A 21,524-nucleotide genomic window follows, 5' to 3' on the forward strand; every position below is an offset into this window, starting at 1 on the left:
CGTCACACACACACACACACACACACACACACACACCTCTCTCTCTCTCTCTCTCTCTCTCTCTCTCTCTCTCTCTCTCTCTTCTCCGTTGCTCTGTGCCGCTGCTTGCTAGCCCTGTTGCTTCCCGACCCCCGAGGCCCATCGGGCTCTAATGGGGCCGCCCATGTGACGTTTTACCCCCCCACACCCCTCCCCCCTTGAGGGAGCTGGAGATGGAGGAGGGGCGGATGAGCAGTTGAAGATTGATGAGGCTGCCCCCGATGTGACGCTGGCAGCAAGTACTGCCGGAGATGGATGCTGCCGTTGCAAAAACACCGATGAAAAACACACGCACAGACGTTTTGAAAGCCTCGCGCCTAGCCCAGTGCGGGTTTTGAGGTTTGGCTGATGCAACCCAGCCGGCCTGGGCGGAGAGAGGAGAGAGGAGAGAGGAAGTGACAGAAAGAGAGAGAGAGAGAGAGGGTGTGCGCTGTCGATTCTCAGCAGCAGCAAACCAGCAGGCCAACATGCATACCTCCACCGTCCACGAATGCGGGCCTACCAGGGGGTACACGCGCCCTGGCATCACCCATCTCTGCCAGATGATTTGATCGCGGGCTGTGGCCTCGCCAAATGAAGGGCGTCCAGGGTACGCTCCATTCAGCAAGGCTGGGCTGGCCTCGAAAGTGGCCCACCCTCTTCAAAGGAACGAGCACCTGTCGATGCCCCGTATTTGGGCGTAACTCTCCCGCATGTTGAATTTGGTGATACGAAGTTGGGAGGGAGCGCGAAAAGGGTGATTGGGATTTGCAGATTGTCGAATTATGCCGGAAATGGGCGGCAAAACAATCAATCTGATAATCACCAACACGATAGACGAAAGGAGACATGTGGGCAAGGAGTTTTTACTCGCGACATTATCACGCCATCACCGTCCTGGTTTTTTTTTTTTTTTTTTTGAGTCATTCACTCGCTCGCCATGCATCTCGCCTAGGTTTTTGCGTGTCACAGATGGGGGGAGCGAGCCAGACCCGGGGTCCCGAGGGCCATTGTTCGTTGCTTCTTTCCCTCCAATTTCTCTTGACGCGACAGCGTCTGTTTATGGACTGGCTGGCTCAAGCATACCAACAAAGCCAAAAGTTAACCCGTCGATGCGGGGGCAGATCCCATGTCACGCTGGATGAGGGAGGGGGAGGCACAAAATCTGAACGAGCCCCTTGCATCCGATTCATCACACACGCGCGCGCACCCACATGTCCCCATCTCACCAAGGGGAGCGCTGGCACAGCATCGCGAGGAAGACGGCTTTGTGCCCTAGGCTTGCAACCCTTCACCTCATTTCGCCTTGGGGGAGGCCCGTCCAACTGTCGCGATTGGCCAATGATGACCGCAATCAACCCTGTCGACAGGGCCAGACCCCTCCCCATGTCTGGCAGGGGCCCAAGGCCAGCCCTCCCCTTCTTCACCTCACCTCAACCTTTCTCCTCCCCCTCACCCCCTGGTCACCAGTCTTCTTTTTTGGACGGTGGACCCCCGGCCGGGATGTCCCCGCCGGTCCCGGGAATCTGGTGGTAGGCTGGGCAGGACCAGGCCCATGGATGGCTCCACCGCCGCCACCAGCAACCAGGACGAGGCACCACGAGGCAGTAGTGTTGGTCATGGGAGCCATGGATGCCGAAGGGCTACTGGTTAGCAACGTTGATTTTTTTTGATTTTTTTTCTTTGCTGCTAATTTGTCCCCTCCCCTGGGCGGACATGTTCGGCCTTTTCCTCTCTCTGTCTCTCTCTCACTCTCACGCTGACTCGCTCGCACTCTTGCAATTTCGACAGCCAGACCCGGAGAACTGGAAATGGCTCTCCTAGCTAGTGTTGGTGTCAGCCGTCCGTCGTCGATGGTCTTGGCTTCTCTTGTTAGCGTGCTTTCATCTCGAGAGAAGCGACTGTCACGGCCCTGTTGCCCTTTCGGGCCGGCGCGTGCTCTCCCGCACACCACACCATCCACTTCTTGCGAACTGTCAGTCTCATCTGTCACTTTTTTTTGTATCATTTTTTTTTATTTTTTTATTTTTTTATTTTTTCTGTCGGCGGCCCTCCTATGATCCGTGTAGCCGGACATGGAGATGGATACTTTTATTGCGTGGCCCTTGATCATCTTGACACAAGTCCGCACAGTACAGGTACACAGTAACGCGGGCATGGGCACAGGCTGGGACAGGTCAGGGATCAAGGTACAGATGGAATTCGTGCCAGCCCAGCCGTCAGCCCAGGTCTGGTATCCCGCACAGCTGACGCACTAAAGGTTACGTTTTTGTTCATGTTGTGGTTGAGCTTGCTTTTTGTTCCTTCTCCGCTGGCGCAATACGCAAAATAATACGCAATTACGGAATCCCTTTTGAGGGGGGCCATTATGACGGCGGGGCAAACTCGTCAGCGCAATAAATACGATATGATGATCATTTTGACCCCATACCCGGGCCGTTCCTCCAGCTTGCTCGTGGCCGCGTCCTGCTTCCGTGTCGCTGGCGTGTCGGTTTTGACTTTGGCGCCGTCCTTCTAGCGCGCTCTAGTTTGCAGTTATCGTTCACGACCCGTCGAGAGCTGGTCCGCATTTTCTCTCCGGGGAACCGCCCCGTCACAGCTGTCAGGCCAACGGACTAGCCTTGGATGGGGGAGGGGAAAGGGAGGGGGGGGGGGGGGAGAGTGACAGGAGCCAGTCAGGGGCCGGCATGCCAGGGCGAGGCAAAATGCGGCGCTAGCCTCGGATGACGTTCGCCGTGTGATGGGCTGTGCGTCGGAGGGGGGTCTATCACGCCCACGGCCAAGCAGGCACGCATCAAAAGTACCGTGGCACACACACACACACACCACACACACGCGGGTGCCATGTTCCGTGTGATGGGCATAGGCACTGACCTGACAGCTTGCCCACCTGTCCAACTGATGTGTTCCCTGCTCGCGGCTATCCTTCCCCCCTGGCTAACCCCAACCTGCCCAAACTAGAGCCATGTCAGATGCACTAGGGCTCCGTCGTTGCAGATTTGGATATGGGATCATGCCTGGCTGCCTGGTTGGCTTGATGCCTGTCATATTGGGTAGGATTCAAGCTTGAGTTGGACGCGTGATAGTCGCTTGCTTTGATTTTTTTCTTGTTCTTTATTCCCCGAATATCGGGTCTTTGGCGCGCCACGCGCCATCAAATATTTCAACATTGTGTTTGGCAATCCCAATTCTCCGTCCACTGCAACTTGTTCCGTCCCGATGTCGTCCCTGTCCGATGTTGCACAACCCGAAATATTAGATTATCGAGCACTAAATAGGTAGGTAGGTACCTGGGTATGCACATCCTCCATACCTAAATCTGGCACCCGTCTCATGTACTTTTCGTGACACTGGGACACAATCACGGACCCGTTCACACAACCCGTCAACTCCGTCACACAGCCCATCTGGGATGAAATGGCTTGTACCCTGCAGTCGAACATGCTGCCACTGCTAGCGCCGTGCCGGCATGCAAGGGGCGGACGCCCCGTCGCACCCGACTCGCCCGCCCTCCACAGCACGCACACGCTTTGCTTCCCCTCGAGCAAAACCAAAAAAAAACCAAAAAAAAACGCTTCCGCAACGAGAGGCTGTGCGTTGCCGGCATCGGAACGGGGGGAGGGGCCAAGATTGAGTTTGCACAGATGTTCAGCCCACGGGCCGGACGAGCACACACGGACACACGGACACACACACGTACAGACAATGTTTATCGCCTCGGCACCATGCCTTTTCTTGTCTGAGACGTCGGCAGGCGGGCCTTTTTGATTCGACGGAACCGGCCGAAGGAGGTGGCCCTGGCGCCACCCCAGCATTTTTATACAAATGTACCTGCGAACGAGTCGAAGGTTAACCGGATCTTCCGCCAGCCGTGTCCGTCCGTCAACCAGCAAGTCGGCGTTTTTTTTTATTGTTGGTTTCTCTTTATTGGCCCCCCACCTCCTGGTCCTCCCAGCCAAGGAAAAGCGTCCGACGTCACCCAAGGGAGGCAAAAAAGAAAAACGAAAAAAAAAAAACGGTTCCGTTTCTGGATTTTCAGGCGTCCTTGCATGTTGGGCTTTCATGTCGCGCGCGGCGCGCTTACTTGCAACAAGCCGGAAAGGCCTGCCGTTTCGCTGGGCGGGCAGGGGAAAAAAAACCGAAAAAAAAAAAAAAAAATCCACGTTGCAAATGCGACGCTGGAGAAAAACACTCCCGAGCAAAGCACGCACCGCTTTGCACCTGGGACTGGAAACAACAACACGAGGAGGGGTCCGGATAGGCGTTGCATCGCAAGAGCATCCGTGTGTCGTCGTCCTTTCACACCCCTAGTCTCCTCCATGCTCGGAAACATCTGGGATTGCGCAGCACCCCCACTCCCCGGCCGGGTCAGCCTCGAAATCTTTTGCCGCCCCCCGGCGGGTGATGGTCTATTGTGAAGCCTTTCCTGTGGACGGACGTCTTGGTAGCCTCGAAGTGGGCAGGTGGGCTCCGGGTAGGTTGGTATCGATCTCCAAGAAGGGCTTACAACACGCACGCCGATACGACCCGCACGCTTTTCCTCCTCTTTCCCCTCCCCTTGTCTAGGAGGTCTCATCATTGACGGAATTCGTTAGGGCAGATCCCTCAAATCACAACTGAGGCCCTTGTCCAAGAGAGTCTTTGCCCTGTCCCTGCCCATCCACCTGCCCGCCCGCCTGCTACTACCACCCAGGAGCGGACCGGAAGGAATTGCAGCGCAAAGTATTGGCCGACGGCCCAATGACACGAGTCCCGCGGCTGTATGCGGCCAGCAGCCCCCAGGTTCCTCCCCCGAGGAGTGGGGGCTGGCGGATGGGCGGTGTTGTTAGTTGTCCATTATGACGCGTAGCACGGAACCGGCCATCCGGCCTGCAGCCCCAACGCGCACAAGAGTGCGTCCGTTCGCCCTCTTTCAGACGTGGCCTTCCCATTGGCCTTCTCTCTCTCTCTCTCTCTCCCAAGAGAGACGCGTATCAATTCCCTCGTTTTATACGCTGCAGCCACTGCAGCCCTGCCTAGACTCTTTCCCAGGTAAGCCTCGCTTTGCGAATATCGGGAGATCCTCCCCTCCCCCTTATCCGTCACATCACGACATGCAGAAGCCTAAGCGTGCATGCATGCGGCATGCCATGCCATGCCGTGCCCTGCCGTGCCCTGCCTGCCAAACCTGTCAAACCTACCAGATATGGCAGGTACGCACACACACACACACTGGGCAATTCCGCCTTGCTCGAATCCTGCCATCAAATCTCAGCTAACCCCCAGTCCAAGGTGGCGCGTCCGAGAACTTTGAGGGACAGGCACTATTGCCCGCCTGTCATCCTGGTGGCGGCTGAGATAGTGATGGGCGGGCTGATGATGATCTTGGCGGCATGGAGGCTGATGTCCCTGACGATTCCCAACTGAGAGAAGCGTGATCCAACACGGCGGTAGGTCGAGCAGCCACCAAAGCCACCTCGCCTGCTGCATGCGCTAACGGTTAAGTTGAGGAAAGATCGCCCGTGGCCAGGCTCGGCGCCATAATGTAACAGCTTTCGTCTCGCGCGCTGGTGCCAAGCCATCGCCAGAACCGTCGTAGTTTGGTATTTGCTTATACTTTCTTTTTCTTCTCTCACTTTCACTCCTTGAGCTGTCTCTGCCAGGGGTGCCATGGGCGCCGGGCTCAGCTCGCTAACAATCCTTCCTCGCGTGTGTGCGCGCGCGTGTGCCGCATGTGGCTCCCTTTGCTAGGGGAAATGTCGTTTCCCATTAGTGAGAGAAAAAAAAAGCAAGCAAGGGACTGCGAGCCAGTAACCAGTCGGATGGCCTCAATTTTTGGGGCCGCGGCGTGCCTGTGATCGATCATTTTACAAACAGCCCCCCGTGTGGACCCAAAGGCTTGCTGACTTGATGCCTGACGAGCCCTGGACACACACACACACACGCGCGCGCGCGCGCATCGGGCACTTGGATGAAGCAAGCACAGGTGCTGGGGCCTCGACATTGCTTCTGGAATAACAAGGGTGGAGAAGGGTGACATGTATCAACAAAGAAAGCATAATCGAAAAAGCAAGGAGGAAATGCTTGGTTAGGGGATGATCATGATGATGGGGTCGGGTCACTCTTGCCGGCTGACCCGTAGCGTTGATTGCGGCATCTTGGGCGTGTTTGGCCAATGCCAGACGCCAGCAGGATCTGTCCATTCGGAAGGGTCCCTTGGGGGGGTCTCAGCCTCTGCGCTTCGTTCATGGGTTAGCTTAGCATTCCTCTTCTTTCTTCTCCTTCCCCTTGCACCCTGCGCACACTTTGAAAAGGGTCATCGCCCTGCCTGCGCGGGCTGTCTGCCTCGACCCCCGGAGTCAGCTCCGGCGGGGGGGGGAAAACTCGGATCGCCATCCCCGCATCGGTCTGGTTGGACGAGTGCTGGCCTGGCGGGCGCGGGGCTTTCCACGTTTGGGCCGGTAACAGCGGAGAACAAGAGCCAGTAGTCAGTAGTGGACGCGGATTTGCGGGGGATTGGGCGATAACCCGATGCGGGCGGCTCCAACATGAAGCGACAGCCGCAGCCCAAGGACAACCATTGGGGCGGCTGATCTGCCCCTTTCATTCACCCAAGTGCCGCCGAGGCCATCCTTCGCTTGTTTTGGGGTTCTGGTGCAGCAGAGCTTACCGACGCCAGCCCCCAGGAAACAATCCAAATCACTGAGGGGAACATATGTCAAGGTTGCTTCGAGATCCTCCGGCAGTTGTGGCTACTGAAATTCTTGGACCTCTTGTCTTGCGCGACCGGATTGTTTCCGCCTCCAGCCATCTTAGTCCGTTCTTGGAGCCTCTGTTTCTCTCCCCTATTTGCGGGTAGCCGATGGACGGATGGCAGGGCCGAAGTTCCGTGGCCGAAGCTGGCCCGGAGCGTCGTGGCTGCCGTTCCGTCAATCGACGGCGTTTGCAACTTGGGAGATCAGGTGGTCTGGGAGTGATTTCACAAACCCAAAGCCGAGTCTTGGATTAGAAAGAAATGCAGTCGCAGCACACTGATGTCGCCGTGTCGAGCCCGAGTGGCATGTCAAGAAAGCCGGGGTTTTAGGCGCGAGGAAGCATAGTACGATATCGATCGCGATAGAGGGAATCAATACAAGGTGGCCCATCACTTTCTGGGCTCGGATAGAGATATTACTGTCGCTGAAACTCGATCGAATTCAGCCGAAAACGGGCCTTCGCGGTGAATTTCCCGACTTTCCCCTCCTCCAGGAAGAGTGGGACGTCAATGGGTTGGGGACAGGACAGACGTATTTTGGAGAGCGACGTCTTGGACTCGGGAAATCCCTCGCTGGAGTCGCCGTGAACCGATTGTAAAACTACTTCCCTGGGACAGACCTGCCTCGAGCTGCTGTAGAGTCTAGATCGCCTCAAAACCTAACCCCAAGCCATGGCGGACCCGAGCTTCAAGACGTGGACGGTCACGGAGCCCTACGTCGACCTCCACTGCGCCCTCGGCGAGGGGCCCTACTACGAGCGGGAGACCAACAGCGTCCGGTTCCTCGACATCAAGAGGAACCGGCTGCACTCGGTCTCGCTCGACGAGGGGCCCGCGTCGCTGAAGACGACGGAGCTCGACGTGCCCATCGGCGTCACGGCCGACATCGACGGCGTCAGCCCCGCCGTCAAGATCCTCGTCGGGCTCAAGTACGGCATGGCCACCCTGGACCGCGCCACGGGCAAGTACGAGTACCTCTCAAAGTTCGCCGACGACACCGGCGCCGACGACAAGCGCCTCAGGGGTAATGACGGCGCCGTGGATCCCCACGGCCGCTTCTGGATCGGCACCATGAACGACTTTTACCTCGACGGTGTCTGGCCCGAGGGTGCGTATTCTGTTTTTGTTTTTTTTTTCGTTTTTTCTTCTTCTTTCTTTCCCTCACAGCTGACCCTGTTTCCTTCTCCCCAAAGGCTTCCTCGTCCGCTTCGACGGGTGCAAGGCCAAGCAAAAGGTGCTGAGCGACCTGACCATCCCCAACTCGGTCGGCTGGTCGCCCGACGGCAAGACCATGTACTTCACCCACACCACGGCCGGCACCATCCTGGCCTGGGACTACTCGCCCGTCGACGGGTCGCTCTCCAACGAGCGCGTCTTGTACAAGCACGACGGGCCCGGCGGGCCCGACGGCTTCCGCGTCGACGCCGAGGGCAACATCTGGCACGCCTTCTGAGGCGAGGCCTGCGTCCTCCGCATCTCGCCCCAGGGCAAGGTCACGGGCAAGATCGCGCTGCCGACCAACAACGTCACCTGCCCCGAGTTCGTCGGCACCGAGCTCTTCATCACCACCGCCGGCGACGACGACGGGAGCGAGGAGAGCAAAAAGTACGCCGGCGGCCTGTTCCGCGTCGACGTAGGCGTGGCCGGCGTGCCTCCATACAAGTTCAAGATGGATGCTTGAGGAGTCGTGACTGACTGTCGAACGAGCTTCGAGATGGGCAGGCTCCTCATGTAATAGAATACATAGGCCGTTTATCCAAAGCGATTTATCCAAAACGACAGCTTCTCTCTCTCTCTCTCTCTCTCTCTCTCTCTCTCTCTCTCTCTCTCTCTCTCTCTCTCTCTCTCTCTCTCTCTCTCTCTCTCTCTCTCTCTCTCTCTCTCTCTCTCTCTCTCTCGCCGACAGATGCTCGTTTCCCTCTACCGCAGTGCGTAGCTCTTGACTTGGCACAACCCCTTTGGCATCCCTCTTTGAATCTCGCTCCTTACCACTCGCAGTCCAGCAGCCTCGAACAGGGCCAGGAACTTACTGTCGCGTCTAATTGTTTCGTGCGGGGTTCCGTTAGAATGCGCTTTCCTCTTATAATCCGTTCACTGCTCTCAGCCCTGACTTGCCGCGTGACGCTGCTGTCCAGCTTATCAAAGAGGTCTTCCTCGCCAGAGTTCAGGTTTTCCTTGACCACGACCAGTCCCGTCTCGGGCGTCAGGGCCGCCTTGCACCTCTTCAGATATAGGATGACCTCGTCGTCGGTCAGGTGGCCCAGACACCACTGGGTCCAGACCAGGTCGTACGTGGTTCCGGTCTGGGGCTCCCACTCCTCCAGCCCGATGTTGGAGATGCTCCTGACGCCCGTGACCTCCCCCAGGGTGGCCGTGAACTTGGCGATGGGCTCTACCACGTCCACGTTCTTTGCAATATCTAGGAGGAGACCCTTGGTGATTCTCCCGATGCTGTATCGAGGGATCAGCGCCGCTCGCTTGGTTTGTCTGCGTGGCCAGCTTTGACTCAGAGTCAACTAAAAAAGAGGACAGACGCTCGGGACGTACTCACCCGGCACCTCCATCCAGGGCAGACTCGACCGTCCGCAGTCCCTCCTTTGAGCCGATTCCTAGCTTGGCCAGGAAATTCTTGGAGCCCTGCAGGTCGACCTTGGAGATATAGGGAAATCCGCCCAGCATGCCGTCCAAGTCCGCACTTACGGCTTCCCAGTACTGCCTGCCATCGTCTGTATTGATTAGCGAGTCTGGGGCCTGCAACGAGATCGAGTCCGCTGGGGTGGTGGCCATTAAGTTTTTCCTTTTTTCTTCCCCCCAGGATAGATTTAGGGTTTCTTCCTTCTTCTCACTCTGGTTGAGGGGATAATATAAGAAGAATGAATTGGATGCTAGTTTCAACAAGTCAACAAGGATTCCTAGGTGAACACTAGGAGGTCGTGCTGCGCAAGGCCGAGATGTCCACGTCTAATAGGGGTCGCCAGATGGGCAGTGGTTTGCACCTGCCTTATCCTAGCGGTCATCAGCACACGTAGCAACCTCGCAGCAAAAAGGCAATCCCGCTCCCTACCGTCCACACGCATCATATAAAATTCAGTCTACGTTTTTCGGAGAAAACGTCCGCCCTCGTCACGTCTTGAAGCGCTCTTCTATGACCTTTCAAGTTGTAATCCCTTGGTTCCTTGCCAGCTGACCGCAACGCTCGCCCCACAATCGGGCTCTCCTCTCGCTGAGATCCTGCCCCGCACCCCAATAATTCAGGCGTATTTTTTTCCGCTCCGCTCACGGCTGCCTGCACGGACGCGCAGCTGAACCGCAAGATCCATCTCACGGCAACTTCCAGTTCCAGGTGGCGAGTATCAACGCATGGCATCACTACCAGATCCATGTAGACCTTTCGGGGTCATCCCGGACTACCTGTAAACATCTCAACCTCTCAAGTCGACATGTCGCTCTCTGATCATCAGGCGGTTGAGAGCCGTGACGATGGCGACTCCGACTCTCTCTTCGGAGGCTCGGATGGAGATGGCGCTGGCTTCGACGGCGACTTCACATCGCTCTTTGGTGACGGAGATCTTGGCGACGATCCCGAATCCATATTCACGAGCACTGAGTCGGCCACATTGCCCACCACGCCGCCGAGCGCCGCTCCGACCATCCTAACCTTTCCATCGCTGCCTTGCCCCTCACGCGAAATCTCACAGCCAAGACAGGAGCCGCCGTCGCTGGCACTGCCCGTGCCGGCCCCCCCATCTCACATGACTGCCCTCAGTCTCCCTCCCGCCCCCGCGCCGGGGCCGTCCCAGAACACAGAGCCGCAGTTTACCTTCGCGCCGCTCTTGCCTGGAGGCGCACATGCGCCGGGACAATCTGACGTTAGTACCCAAGACGAACTTCAGTTTGGCGACCACAGCCAGTTTGGCGTGGACGACCTGGAAATCACCAGGCTGCTGGAAGCCCAGCTCGATGGCATCGAGCTCGGGCTCCCCCAAGAGCCCCTAGTTGACTTTGCAACGTCAGAATCAGGACCCGCCCGTGACGATCAAGCATGTCCGGACGATATCGACGGTTCCTTGAATCCAGAGCTCCCCTTTGGCTCCACGCATCTCATCGCCGGCCCCGCTGCTGAGCTCGATCCTAACCTCGATCTTGGTATTGATCTTGATCTTGACTTGATTCCTAGTCTCGGCCTCGATCTTGGTCTTGACCTTGATCCTAGTCTCGACTTTGATCCTAGTTTCGGCTTCGGTCATGACTTTGATCCAAACCTCAACTTCGGTCTTGATCTCGACTTCGATCCGACCCCCAGTTTCGGCTTGGATCTTGGGTTTGATGCTCAGCAGGTAGACAGCAATTCTCATGACCCGCCCAACATTCAGCAACACCTCACAACATCAAGTGCGCCTGCTCTGTCACTGGATACTACTCACGAGCCCCAGAGCCCGGCCAGACCCTTCCTATACCCAGAATTGCCCCAGATGCCTCCAAGGGTGGACAGGCCCGAAGACGACCCGAAGGCTATTGTCAAGTGGATCAAGCTGAGTATGCTATTCTCTATTTTCCCCATCCCCTCTTGCGCACACGACTCTTTAAAACTCCCCCCTCCACGTTGCTTTCATGTTTTTCCTTGCTTGAGAAAATGGAGTTCCGCTGACTGATTTATGTTATAGGTTCCAATGTCTCGGCGCCTGAGCTCGAGGCTCGACTGCGCCTTGGAGACCAGAAGACTGCCAAGGCTCTGAATCGCGATCTGAGCACGTTCCTGGAAACCCCAGAGCACGCCCCCCGGGTAACCCGTATGAATAATTGCGAGGAGAAGGATTACAAGAAGTATCTATGTGTTATTCTTGCCCTTGACTTCCTTCGGAGCGATGGCCGAGGCGAGGAATACTTTGGCAGCGCCTCTGACGCGTCTCCTTTATGGCCTGATGAATCTTCCAAGTAAGTGCTCACATACTACAAAGGCGACCCTTTCCGTTGCTGAAATGGCTGCGAAGCTGTGGCTAACATATCTTCTGGCTAGGTTGATATGCGATTTTGTTATTTTCGTATACCGCAACATCAGGAGGTCCAAGCAGAAGGGCTACAGGCGACGAGAGAGGGTGGTGCAGACAGCAGCGAAGAATATCGCGGCTTCGCCAGAGGAACAGGCCCCTGAGTGGGTTGATTACGAGTTCCGCCCCGCAATCACGCCAGCCGATTTCGAAAGGGAGGGTAGCATGGCCGCCGCCAGTCCTGGTTCTTCTACCGAGCAGCCTATGCAGCCTACTGTTCTCGCAATGGAGCCCGGCGGAAGCGACATATCACGCCCTCTCAGCAGGCAAGCCATGCAGGCGGCAACTTCCACGCCAGCGCCAGCGCCAGCACCAGCCCCATCACCAGCGCCACCTCCATCGCCAGTCCCAACCCCAGTCCCAGCCCCGGCGCCTACTGCAAGCGGTGACAGGAAGCGCCGTGGAAGCGTCGTGTCGCAGCCTCCTGCAAAGCGTCTCAAGGAGCCGACTTTCGAGATAAGGCCGGCTGCTTTCAACAAGGACGTGATCCGGAAGCTTCCCAACTCCCTCGAGAAGGCTACAGACTTCGAGCGGGGCACGGCCTCGAAGTTTTACATCTCGGCCATCCAGCAGCTGCCCACGCCTCCGGAGCTGCCCACGCCTCCGGAGCTGCCCATGACTCCTAGAGAGCCCGGGTCTCTCCCGGAGGTCGTGGACCTCGACCAGGCCGGCCTCAGCACGCCCCAGCCCCGCGGGCTCCTCGCGGCGCTCGCCAAGCTAACGTACTCGGTCTGGTTCGTCGATGCCGCCTCGAACCGCAGGCTGCCGGTGCTCAGCCTCGGCAAGGAGGAGGGGCTGTGGAAGGACGGCTTCTCCCTGGTGAACAGCCGCTGCCTGGGCCTGGGCATCAAGCCTGTGGTCGAGATTCTGACCCCGGGCGCCGGCTTCGTCACCGTGAAGGGCAAGAGAAGCTGGGACCACGCCGTCGATGCGGTTCGCCAGGAGCCGATGATGGAGCGCATCGTCAAGGTGCGGCTCTCGGAGAAGGCGGTTCCCGCGACCAAGGCCAAGTAGGGCTTTTTTTTCCTTTTTTTTTTTTTTTTTTTTCATATAAGCATAACGACGGTGTTTGAGGGGGCGCGGGTTCGCTGGTTTTTTTGTTCTTTCTTATGTATTTTAATGTCTTTTTTTTGTGCAAGCATTTAGCAATGGTGTTTAGGTAGAGTTTACAAGGAAGGAGCCCTCGGGCATAACGGCCGGCGTTGGGGTTTTTTGTTGTGTGGTGTATACAACACCTTTGAGAATTTGGAACCAGCATGCTGGTGCGTGAAAAAAGCCGACATTCAAGACAATCATGGGCCATCATCTCCACGGCGATTTATCGCTCCTACGTACCTCTAGTATGCTGTATCGACTTGTTGGTGATTGGCTGCTTCTTGCCAAGGTGAGCAATTGTAGTGAGTAGAGGTATTGTCAATTATGTATGGGCCGACAGTATTGTGGTGGGGCGTGTTGGCAGGGATATCGAGGCGCCTATTGTTTAGTTCAGCACAGGCATACGCCGTAAGAATACGTCACTCTTCGACTTGCGCCTTTTCCTAGCCGCACACTACTCACTCATCAACGTCGACGGGCCATGCAATATGGATGGGCATCGCCCGTCTAGACGGGCTCACATCCTATCTTCCATTAATCCCCTGCGCGAACCCGACCAGACTGTCTCGTCACACCAGCAAGACCCGCGTCCCTCGCCGCCGCCGGCTCGCGAGTCCCAGCGTCGTGCAGAACCCGCCGATGAAGCCGACGACGACGACGACGATGATGATGGCTACGGACCCGCGGACCCTGAAACGAGACGCCCCAAAGCCGAGCCAGCCGCCGCTGCCGCTGCCGACGGCGCGTACTCGAGCAGCAAACCTACAAAGTTCCGCTTCAAGGCCGAGAAGCGCAGCAGCCGCCGCCAGCGCGCGGGCGACGACGCCGAGGGCGGCCGCGCGGGGAGACACGAGCGCGACGAGGACGAACGTCTCGACTCTGACTCTCACCCGCGCTCGAGCCGCCACCACCGCCGCCACCGCCACCGCGACGAGGACGACGCAGACCGCGACTGCGACCGCGACCGTGACGATGGTCACCACCACCACCACAGCAGCAGCACCACACACCGCCGCTCCCGGCGCCACGAGGACGGCCACGATAAGGTCAGGTCGTCCAAGCGGCGGCGCCGAGGCCACAAGGGCAGGGCGGAGCAGCAGCAGCAGCAGGAGGAGCAGGAGCCCGAAGACCCGTTCGCGCCGCCGCCGCTGGACGCGGACGCGGCTTTCCGCGAGTCGCTCTTCGACGCCATGGCCGACGACGAGGGCGCCGCCTACTGGGAAGGCGTCTACGGCCAGCCCATCCACACCTACCGTGTGCCCCCCAGCAACGGCAGCGGCGGCGGCAGCGGCGGAGGAGGAGGCGAGCTGGAGCAGATGACGGCCGACGAGTACGCCGACTACGTGCGCCGCCGCATGTGGGAGAAGACGCACCCGGGCCTGGTGGAGGCGCGCGACCGGCGCGAGCGCGAGCGCGCAGAGCGGGCGCGGGCGCGGGCCAGAGAGGACGAGGACGAGGACGAGGACGAGGTGCGCGCCCGCCGCCGCAGGGAACGCCGCCTCGCCGACGAGATGGACCGGTCGCTGCGCCGCGGCCAGGAGCGGAGGCGCCTGTCGGCCTGGGCGGGCCGGTGGCGCCGCTACGTGGACGCCTGGGCGGCCGGCGGCGGCGGGTCGGCCTTTCCCGCCGATGCTGCTGCCGTCCCTGTCGCCGACGTGTGGCCCGTCGAGAGCGGCAAGAGGGCCGACATTGCCGAGGCGGCGGTGCGCGAGTTCTTTGCGCAGTGCGCCGACGCTGCCGCTGCCGCTGCTGCTGAGGAGGAGGAGGAGACCGAAGGCGGCGGCGGCGGCGGGTCCAAGGCGGACCCGCGGTCGCGCCTCAAGGACGAGAGGGTCCGGTGGCACCCGGACAAGGTGCAGCAGCGGCTCGGCGGCAGGGTCGACGAGGCGCTCATGCGCGACGTCACGACCGTCTTCCAGATCGTGGACAAGCTGTGGGCCGAGGCCCGGGGCTCGAGGCCGTGACGGCAAGCCTCCACCCCCCCTCGAGATCCGAGTCCGACGTCTTTCCTTTGTTTGAACGCTAGAAGTGCACATCCGGGGTCTGATCTTCTGTGGTTTATCACGGGCGTTTAACGGCTATACCCAAACATTCTGTCTTTCTCCTTCTACCCCTGCTAGAACTCATGGATGGATGCGCTTGAGCAGAGGAGTATATCTAAAGTACTTTACGATGACTACGAGATCTACGAATAAATGTCCAATGGCACAGTAGCTGTTTGCCACGTTCGTTGCCCCTTGAAAACAGTCTTGTTGATTCTAGCTAGGCTTGCGTAGGTATCCAACCTCTCACCATGCGTTTGGGATTAGATGTAATCATCTAATAGCCACAGCCACCTATCAAGCTTCAACCAATGCACTGACAGACTCTCCATCTTTTGTCATTGTGTCGAGGTAACACTATAAAGTATAGCTACGATGTTTTGTGTGCGTTGGCAAAAAAAATCGCACGTATCGGCCTACGCCTCGGGAGTACCCACGCCTGCCCATGTCCAGGGGTGTGCATATATCCATGCATGCCAATTAAACGACCTGCATGACCACCTGCAGTCGCACATGGCAGACAAAGGGGCGTGGGTCCCATGATTTCCCCTGGGCTGGGACAAACCGTTTCCTCCCCCATGGAAACAACCCTATTTGGACCTCCCTCTTGCCCCAGAGATCGCCCCTTTCGTCCCAAACGGGCGAGGTGCAGCCTTGCCTCTGCGGCGGGCTCAACGGGAAGGTCCACTGACTCCTTGTTCTACCCACCCTTTCAAGACTCTGTGGCGCCATCCTAGACTGCAAGACACGCACACGTCATGCAGGCGACACTGTTGCCGCCTTGAGACTAGCTTGCTGCCAAGACCGCCCTTTTACACCTCCCTATACGGGGCAATCCTGGTTTTGAGCTCGTAGAGGATTTCGGCCGCTTGGATCGCCGTCTTGGCCTCGAGCTCGTATGTCTTTTCGGAATCGATATAGACAGAGATCTGGGGAGATAAGCGAGTCAGCTGGGTTCGGTAGCAAGAAAGAGAGGGGGAAGAATCTTACCTTGACAACGGCGGGATGCCTCCGAGACACCTTGACCCCGATCACGTTACTAAAGTGAACCGTGGCCGTCTTGCCACTGACGCCGGAATCGGCCTTGCCGTTCGATGATGGTATAATGTGTATGTACTCGCCCTCGATGGACAATATCCTCTCGACGCTGCGAAGTGTGCCCTTGCGCGTCACAATATACCTCTTGGACCGGTTATCTACCTCCTCGTCGTTGTTGCTCGTCTGCTGAGCCAGCGGGTGCGTAATAGGCGCCGCCGATCCGGCGGTCTTTTTGTTGTTGCTCCGACGGCCGCTGCCGCTGAGCGTGGCTGACTCACCGCCAAAGAACATAGTCCTGGGCGACGAGCTCCCCGGCGAGCCTGTGGCAGTAAAGGTGCCATCGGCCGCGAACCGCCGTCGGTGCAGCTCCAGATCCGCCACGTTGCCGATGGACGAAACCTCGCGGTCCAATAGCACCACAGCGCCCGAGCCTGGCAGCTTCAGCACGTGGTTGCCCTTGTCCAACTGCCGTTTCCTGCAGGCCAGGTCCAAGATCTCCTCTAGGTACATGTCTGTCGTCACGTCTAGGGTGACCATCTGGCCGGGGGCCGTGTCCGACGAGTGGATGTGGATGCGTAGCAGCTTCTTGCGGCCCCGGATCACATTCGGCGTGGCGTTGGGCGCTGCGGGAGAGTCGGCCAGCGGCGCGTGGGGACGGAAGGTGGTGGTGATGATGGGATTCAGCGCCACGCCCCGGACCGCCGGTTGCAGCGCCGACGTGTTGGGCTGGGGTGTGTTGCGAGGGGTTATCTCGTCCTCCTGGGCTGCCAGGGCGGGTGTGTCGGCGGCGGCGGCGGCGGCGGCGGCCTCGTCCTCGGCACCATCGTCGTTGGGCTGGGGCGTGAGCTTCTTGTTCTCGGTAAAGTCTGTCGCCGATGCCTGCACTAGTGCGAACTCATCGTAGACCTTGGAGTTGGACCGCGCACGGGCAGCCCGGTTATTAGCCGTCGTGAATGACGTGAGCTGCTTTTTGCGGTCCAGTGGCGGGAAATCGTCATCAATCTCGCCGTCATCAACCATGCGAAGCATCCACCAGTTAGGATTCCGCTTGTCCGCAGCGATTGGGGGCTCGCGCTTCTCCTCGCTGTACATCCAGAGGGTCAGGCCTATCAGGTCCGCTACGACAGCAGGGCGGTCGCCGCCCTGTTGACCTTCGTGCACGATCCTCTTGATGAGAACCTCGATCGGGGCCCCCCTGGATTTGTCCGCAAAGAAGGGATAGATGCGAAGCATGATAGGGCTCGCCTCTCCCTTGCCGGACAGTGAGGCAAAGGACTCGAGGGCGTCGGCGGGTTTCATTTTCTTGGCCTTGAGCGCGGCCGACAGCAGGCTCCTGGGCTGTATCATGCTCAGGGGCCGGACAGTGCTCATAGGACGGGGCGGTGGCAGCTTGCTATTTATGTGAATCGGCGCCTGTGATTTGCGGACGGTCGACGACCTTGTGAACTCGCGGGGTGGGGTGCCGACGATCTGAGTAGTGGCGGTCCTCTGGGGCGCCTTTTGGCCTTCCTCTCCTAGGTCAAGCAACGCCACCGAGTCGATACTACCGACAAAGGCGGACGAGGTGTCCGAGGCGGCGTCTGTGTCCTCTTGCTCCTCCGGGAGCGGCTCGCTCCCTATGCGCTTGACACCAGGTGCCAAGGGCGCTGCGTCGGGGTCGAGGTCGGTCTGCAGCCTGACGGTCTTGGCGCCAGCCCTGCTTGCCTCCCTCTGCCGGTGGAAGCCCGAGGCGTCAAACTCGTTGTCGGACGACACCTCGCTGCTCGTCACGGTATCGCGCCGTGCTCTCTCCTTGACCGTCTCCAGGGCCGACTGAGAGCCTCTTCTAGGGGCGGCGGCGCGCGGGGACGACAGCGTGGTCGACTGGCGGAGGTTGGAGCCTTGGATCGGAGACGAGCCAGAGCGGTTGCGGAGGGGCATCTTTGCAAATTTTATCTGCTGGGCTGCCCGGCCCTCGGCTTCTTCGTCGCTGTCGTCGCTCAGCTCACTGCTATCGTCGTCCTCCTGCATCTGCTCCCTCCGTCGCCGGGCGCGCTTGGGGGCGACAGGGCCGCCGCCACCTAGCAGGGCGTTGTCGTCCGGGTCATCTTCGAGGGTGAGACCGGTTGCTCGGGGGGCCTGGAAGTACTCCGAGGCAACGGCGGTAGGGATGGGAGGCGAGTGCGTGCGCTTGATGTGGGCGGGGTTGGATCGCCAGCCCGCGGCTTTGAAGGGGGCAGAGCTCAGGAAGCCCTCGTTAAGGCTGATGAGGCGCTCTCCGACGCCGTCTGCGATATCGTTGAGGTATGCTGTGCGCAGCTGGTACGATACCAGTCTAGCGAATGAGACGAGAGATCAGCGTTAGACGAGCAGCCGAGGCAAACAGAGATGGGACAGCGGATCTACACACTCTTCAACTTGCATCACCGACATGATGGAGGGCTGCGATCGAAAGAGGACGGGGCTAGGTTGTCATGATCCAGAGAGATGGCGTGGCCCGGCCCAGGGGAGACTGGGGCAAGCAGGCGAGGCTGGAGGCGATGGTGAAGACGAGAATAAAGATGCTAGTAGGAATAGAACAGGTCCAGCCGTCTGTCTTGGGGTCGGGAGGGCCCAATGATCGCTCGCTGGTCAGCCCGAGCTATGCTGCCATCCTCGCGGGGTCCCAGGCGTCGCCAACGAGGCTATATCGGACCGAGGTACCTGGTTCGGAGAGTTGATGATGTCGAGATTGCTAAGGCGAATTGCGCGCGCCGGTTACGGTGCAGTTCCAAGGCTGGGATGGAGATGCACTGCGGCCTCGGCTGGGGTGGGGTGGGTCTGGATCTGCTGTCTCATCGGCAGAAGAGCACAGCACTGGTACCGCCCTGTGTGCATGTTGAGCCACCTGTCATGAAGTACCACCCAAGTACCTACACTTTCCATGCTAACACCCCGCACGACAAGGGGTGGTGGTTAGCGAGCTGTTACAGCTGCACGTAATTAATAAAGCTGAGAGAGCTCGAGCGTCAAATCATCACGAGTAGATGGCTAGAAAAACGCAATTCCACGCATCAGAGTAATGTATCCTTGTCGTGTGGTCTCCATTTCCAGTCAAGCTGAGATAGCCACCTTCTCGACGCAGGGCGGGGGCCGAGTCGAGGTTTCACTGGCAGCAGGAGCATTGACGATAGGAAACTCTCCCAGCCCCGCTTCCGACGTTCAACTCCCATACACAGTAACCTGCCTCTGGGCCTCACTATCCTTTCCGACTTGCCTATCTGGGGAGGTACAAGCTAAGGTGTCAAGGTACCCCAATAGCGGGATCAAAGGACGGCAGGTTGCAGGAGTGGATCCCGAGCCAGACATCCCACGCATGCTACGCAACCTATGACATAAAAAGATGCCGCTGCTGGTCTCCCCCTCGCTTGTGTCCTTCAGGCCTATCACCTCTATCCTCCTGAGCTTCCCCCGCCGCACAAGAGCACCGCTGGTACCGCTAGCACCGCTTGACCGTGCATTCCATCGCAGCTTCACCAAGTCATCGCCTTCTCGCCTCTCCCTCGCTGCCAGCATGGAGGTCGAGCTCAGCGCCCCCAACGGCAAGAAGTGGAACCAGCCGCTTGGGCTTTTTATCAACAACGAGTTTGTCGAGAGCAGCAATGGCCAGAAACTAGCCACTATAAACGCCGCGTATGACCGCCTTCTTTCCTCCAGCTTTCTGCCTGACCACACAGACAGTCAGGGGTCCTAGGCGGTGGACGTATGACCGCCAGATAGTGGTTAGGTATGTGCTGAACAATAAGGGATAACTTCCTAGTACTGAGCAGGAGATATGCTCTGTCTACGCCGCGACCGCGGACGACATCGATCGTGCCGTGGCAGCCGCTCGTGCTGCCTTCAAGGCACCCACGTGGAAGCGCCTCTCAGGCACAGAGAGGGGCGAGCTGATGAACAAGCTCGCCGATCTCGTCGCCGAGCACGCCGAGACGCTGGCCACCATCGAGGCACTCGACAACGGCAAGCCTTACTCGGCCGCCCTGACGGGTGACATATTCGAGGTCGAGAAGACGCTGAGGTACTACGCCGGATTCGCCGACAAGAACTTTGGCCAGACGATCGACGTCGGTCCGGACAAGTTTGCCTACACCGTCAAGGAGCCTCTGGGCGTCTGCGGTCAGATCATCCCCTGGAACTACCCGCTCTGCATGGCCGCCTGGAAGCTGGGGCCCGCGCTGGCCTGTGGCAACACTATCGTGCTCAAGCCCGCCGAGCAAACGCCTCTCTCCATCCTGTACACCGCCCGCCTGATTAAGCAGGCTGGCTTCCCTCCGGGCGTCATCAACGTCGTCAACGGGCACGGAGCCGAGGCCGGCTCCGCCCTCTCGCAGCACGTCGACGTCGACAAGATCGCATTCACTGGCAGCACAGCTACCGGCAAGCAAATCATGAAGGCGGCCGCGGGCACTATGAAGAACATCACTCTCGAGACGGGTGGCAAGTCGCCCCTGATCGTTTTTGAGGATGCCGACCTGGACTTGGCCGTGGAGTGGTCGCACATAGGCATAATGAGCAACCAAGGCCAGATCTGCACCGCAACCTCGCGCGTCTTGGTTCACGAGTCGGTACACGACAAGTTTGTCCAGCTCTTCACCGAAGCCGTTCGCAAGACCTCCATCGTGGGAGACCCCTTCGAGGAGGCTACTTTCCAAGGCCCGCAGGTGACAAAGGCGCAATACGAGCGTGTGCTGTCGTACATCCAGTCGGGCAGGGACGAGGGCGCCAAGGTGGTCATCGGGGGCGAGCCGTTGCCACAGAAGGGCAAGGGCTACTTCATCGCGCCGACCGTCTTCACCGACGTAAAGCCGACCATGAAGATCTATCGCGAGGAAATATTTGGGCCCTGCGTCGCTGTGGCATCGTTCAAGACGGAGGAGGAGGCCTTGGCCATGGCCAACGACACGATATATGGGCTCGGCGCGGCCCTCTTCACACGCAACCTGACGCGGGCGCACCGGGTCGCGCGTGAGATCGAGTCGGGCATGGTGTGGATCAACAGCAGCAACGACTCGGACTGGCGTGTGCCCTTTGGTGGTGTCAAGCAGTCTGGCATCGGGCGGGAGTTGGGCGAGGCCGGGCTGGCGTCCTACTGCAACATCAAGAGCATTCATGTGAACATGCTGGCAAAGTAGGTCACGGTGAAGAGGAGAGTATATGAGGTGCAATAAGACTCTTGTTTGGTTGTGTTCCTGAACGTTGTCAAGGAAGTTGGGGTTCAGCGACAACAGATGAGATACCTGGTACCTCGTGTAACTTCTGATTATGACAGAATCTGCAGACAGATGTCACAACTTCAACATGTTTCCCCGTGCGAACTTGACTATCGTCGGCCAACATGCTGGAAGTGGCAAGGAAGCCACAGGCAATTTACCAGCTCTGTAATCGCTCCATTAGCCAATGTCTGGGTCCCCACAGCGGATCTCAACTTTGGGGTAGCGAGCCGGTGCAATCGCGAGCTCAGAGTGAACCTGAAGCTTGACTCCGAATTAGGTTAGCTAGGGCCCGCTGCTGCCAGGCTGGCCACTTGGTTCG

General features: G+C 58.7%; 7 protein-coding genes across 8 annotated transcripts; 5 read left to right on the forward strand and 2 right to left on the reverse strand.

Moving 5' to 3' along the window:
• Positions 1 to 2,080: 2,080 nt before the first annotated feature.
• GGTG_10065 (hypothetical protein) lies at positions 2,081 to 2,536 on the forward strand (the record flags this gene model as incomplete). Its single annotated transcript, XM_009227927.1, has 2 exons — positions 2,081 to 2,251; positions 2,467 to 2,536. Exons 1-2 carry the CDS (start codon positions 2,094 to 2,096, stop codon positions 2,534 to 2,536), a joined length of 228 nt encoding a protein of 75 aa, XP_009226191.1. The 5' UTR covers positions 2,081 to 2,093.
• A 4,725-nt stretch (positions 2,537 to 7,261) lies between these two features.
• On the forward strand, positions 7,262 to 8,531 carry GGTG_10066 (regucalcin). The gene is made up of 3 exons (XM_009227928.1): positions 7,262 to 7,859; positions 7,945 to 8,168; positions 8,238 to 8,531. Exons 1-3 carry the CDS (start codon positions 7,424 to 7,426, stop codon positions 8,430 to 8,432), a joined length of 855 nt encoding a protein of 284 aa, XP_009226192.1. The 5' UTR covers positions 7,262 to 7,423; the 3' UTR covers positions 8,433 to 8,531.
• Positions 8,532 to 8,621: 90 nt separating this feature from the next.
• Positions 8,622 to 9,838, reverse strand: GGTG_10067 (the record flags this gene model as incomplete). 2 transcript variants are annotated; one of them, XM_009227930.1, is made up of 4 exons in its annotated part: positions 8,622 to 8,789; positions 8,867 to 9,202; positions 9,303 to 9,751; positions 9,816 to 9,838. In XM_009227930.1, 3 exons carry the CDS (start codon positions 9,536 to 9,538, stop codon positions 8,672 to 8,674), a joined length of 690 nt encoding a protein of 229 aa, XP_009226194.1. The 2 variants fall into 2 exon arrangements, with proteins under 2 accessions (XP_009226194.1, XP_009226193.1); XM_009227929.1 differs by lacking the exon at positions 9,816 to 9,838 and having other exon boundaries at positions 8,737 to 9,202; positions 9,303 to 9,538.
• Positions 9,839 to 10,191: 353 nt separating this feature from the next.
• GGTG_10068 (hypothetical protein) lies at positions 10,192 to 12,813 on the forward strand (the record flags this gene model as incomplete). Its single annotated transcript, XM_009227931.1, has 3 exons — positions 10,192 to 11,287; positions 11,416 to 11,686; positions 11,769 to 12,813. 3 exons carry the CDS (start codon positions 10,192 to 10,194, stop codon positions 12,811 to 12,813), a joined length of 2,412 nt encoding a protein of 803 aa, XP_009226195.1.
• Positions 12,814 to 13,277: 464 nt separating this feature from the next.
• GGTG_10069 (hypothetical protein) lies at positions 13,278 to 15,227 on the forward strand. The gene has a single exon (XM_009227932.1). The coding sequence runs from the start codon at positions 13,383 to 13,385 to the stop codon at positions 14,856 to 14,858; it is 1,476 nt and encodes a 491-aa protein (XP_009226196.1). The 5' UTR covers positions 13,278 to 13,382; the 3' UTR covers positions 14,859 to 15,227.
• Positions 15,127 to 18,709, reverse strand: GGTG_10070 (hypothetical protein). Its single transcript, XM_009227933.1, has 3 exons — positions 18,364 to 18,709; positions 15,927 to 18,288; positions 15,127 to 15,865 (listed from the first exon to the last, which is right to left on the reverse strand). The coding sequence occupies exons 1-3, from the start codon at positions 18,384 to 18,386 to the stop codon at positions 15,749 to 15,751; spliced, it is 2,502 nt and encodes an 833-aa protein (XP_009226197.1). The 5' UTR covers positions 18,387 to 18,709; the 3' UTR covers positions 15,127 to 15,748.
• A 246-nt stretch (positions 18,710 to 18,955) lies between these two features.
• On the forward strand, positions 18,956 to 21,407 carry GGTG_10071 (aldehyde dehydrogenase). The gene is made up of 2 exons (XM_009227934.1): positions 18,956 to 19,625; positions 19,753 to 21,407. Exons 1-2 carry the CDS (start codon positions 19,336 to 19,338, stop codon positions 21,122 to 21,124), a joined length of 1,662 nt encoding a protein of 553 aa, XP_009226198.1. The 5' UTR covers positions 18,956 to 19,335; the 3' UTR covers positions 21,125 to 21,407.
• Positions 21,408 to 21,524: the final 117 nt, after the last annotated feature.

Source organism: Gaeumannomyces tritici (assembly GCF_000145635.1).
Source record: "Gaeumannomyces tritici R3-111a-1 unplaced genomic scaffold supercont2.5, whole genome shotgun sequence".
NCBI lineage: Eukaryota > Fungi > Ascomycota > Sordariomycetes > Magnaporthales > Magnaporthaceae > Gaeumannomyces > Gaeumannomyces tritici.

Excerpts from the sequence above, each read along its gene's own strand:
- GGTG_10066 (XM_009227928.1), top strand. The coding sequence starts at position 7,424 with ATGGCGGACCCGAGCTTCAAGACGTGGACGGTCACGGAGCCCTACGTC. Across the intron at positions 7,860-7,944 it reads CGACGGTGTCTGGCCCGAGG|GCTTCCTCGTCCGCTTCGAC; the intron begins GTGCGTATTCTG and ends TTCTCCCCAAAG. Across the intron at positions 8,169-8,237 it reads GCGGGCCCGACGGCTTCCGC|GGCAAGGTCACGGGCAAGAT; the intron begins GTCGACGCCGAG and ends ATCTCGCCCCAG.
- GGTG_10069 (XM_009227932.1), top strand. The coding sequence starts at position 13,383 with ATGGATGGGCATCGCCCGTCTAGACGGGCTCACATCCTATCTTCCATT.
- GGTG_10070 (XM_009227933.1), bottom strand. The coding sequence starts at position 18,386 with ATGTCGGTGATGCAAGTTGAAGA. Across the intron at positions 18,289-18,363 it reads TCGGTGATGCAAGTTGAAGA|ACTGGTATCGTACCAGCTGC; the intron begins GTGTGTAGATCC and ends CTCATTCGCTAG. Across the intron at positions 15,866-15,926 it reads GGCATCCCGCCGTTGTCAAG|ATCTCTGTCTATATCGATTC; the intron begins GTAAGATTCTTC and ends TTATCTCCCCAG.
- GGTG_10071 (XM_009227934.1), top strand. The coding sequence starts at position 19,336 with ATGCCGCTGCTGGTCTCCCCCTCGCTTGTGTCCTTCAGGCCTATCACC. Across the intron at positions 19,626-19,752 it reads CTAGCCACTATAAACGCCGC|TACTGAGCAGGAGATATGCT; the intron begins GTATGACCGCCT and ends ATAACTTCCTAG.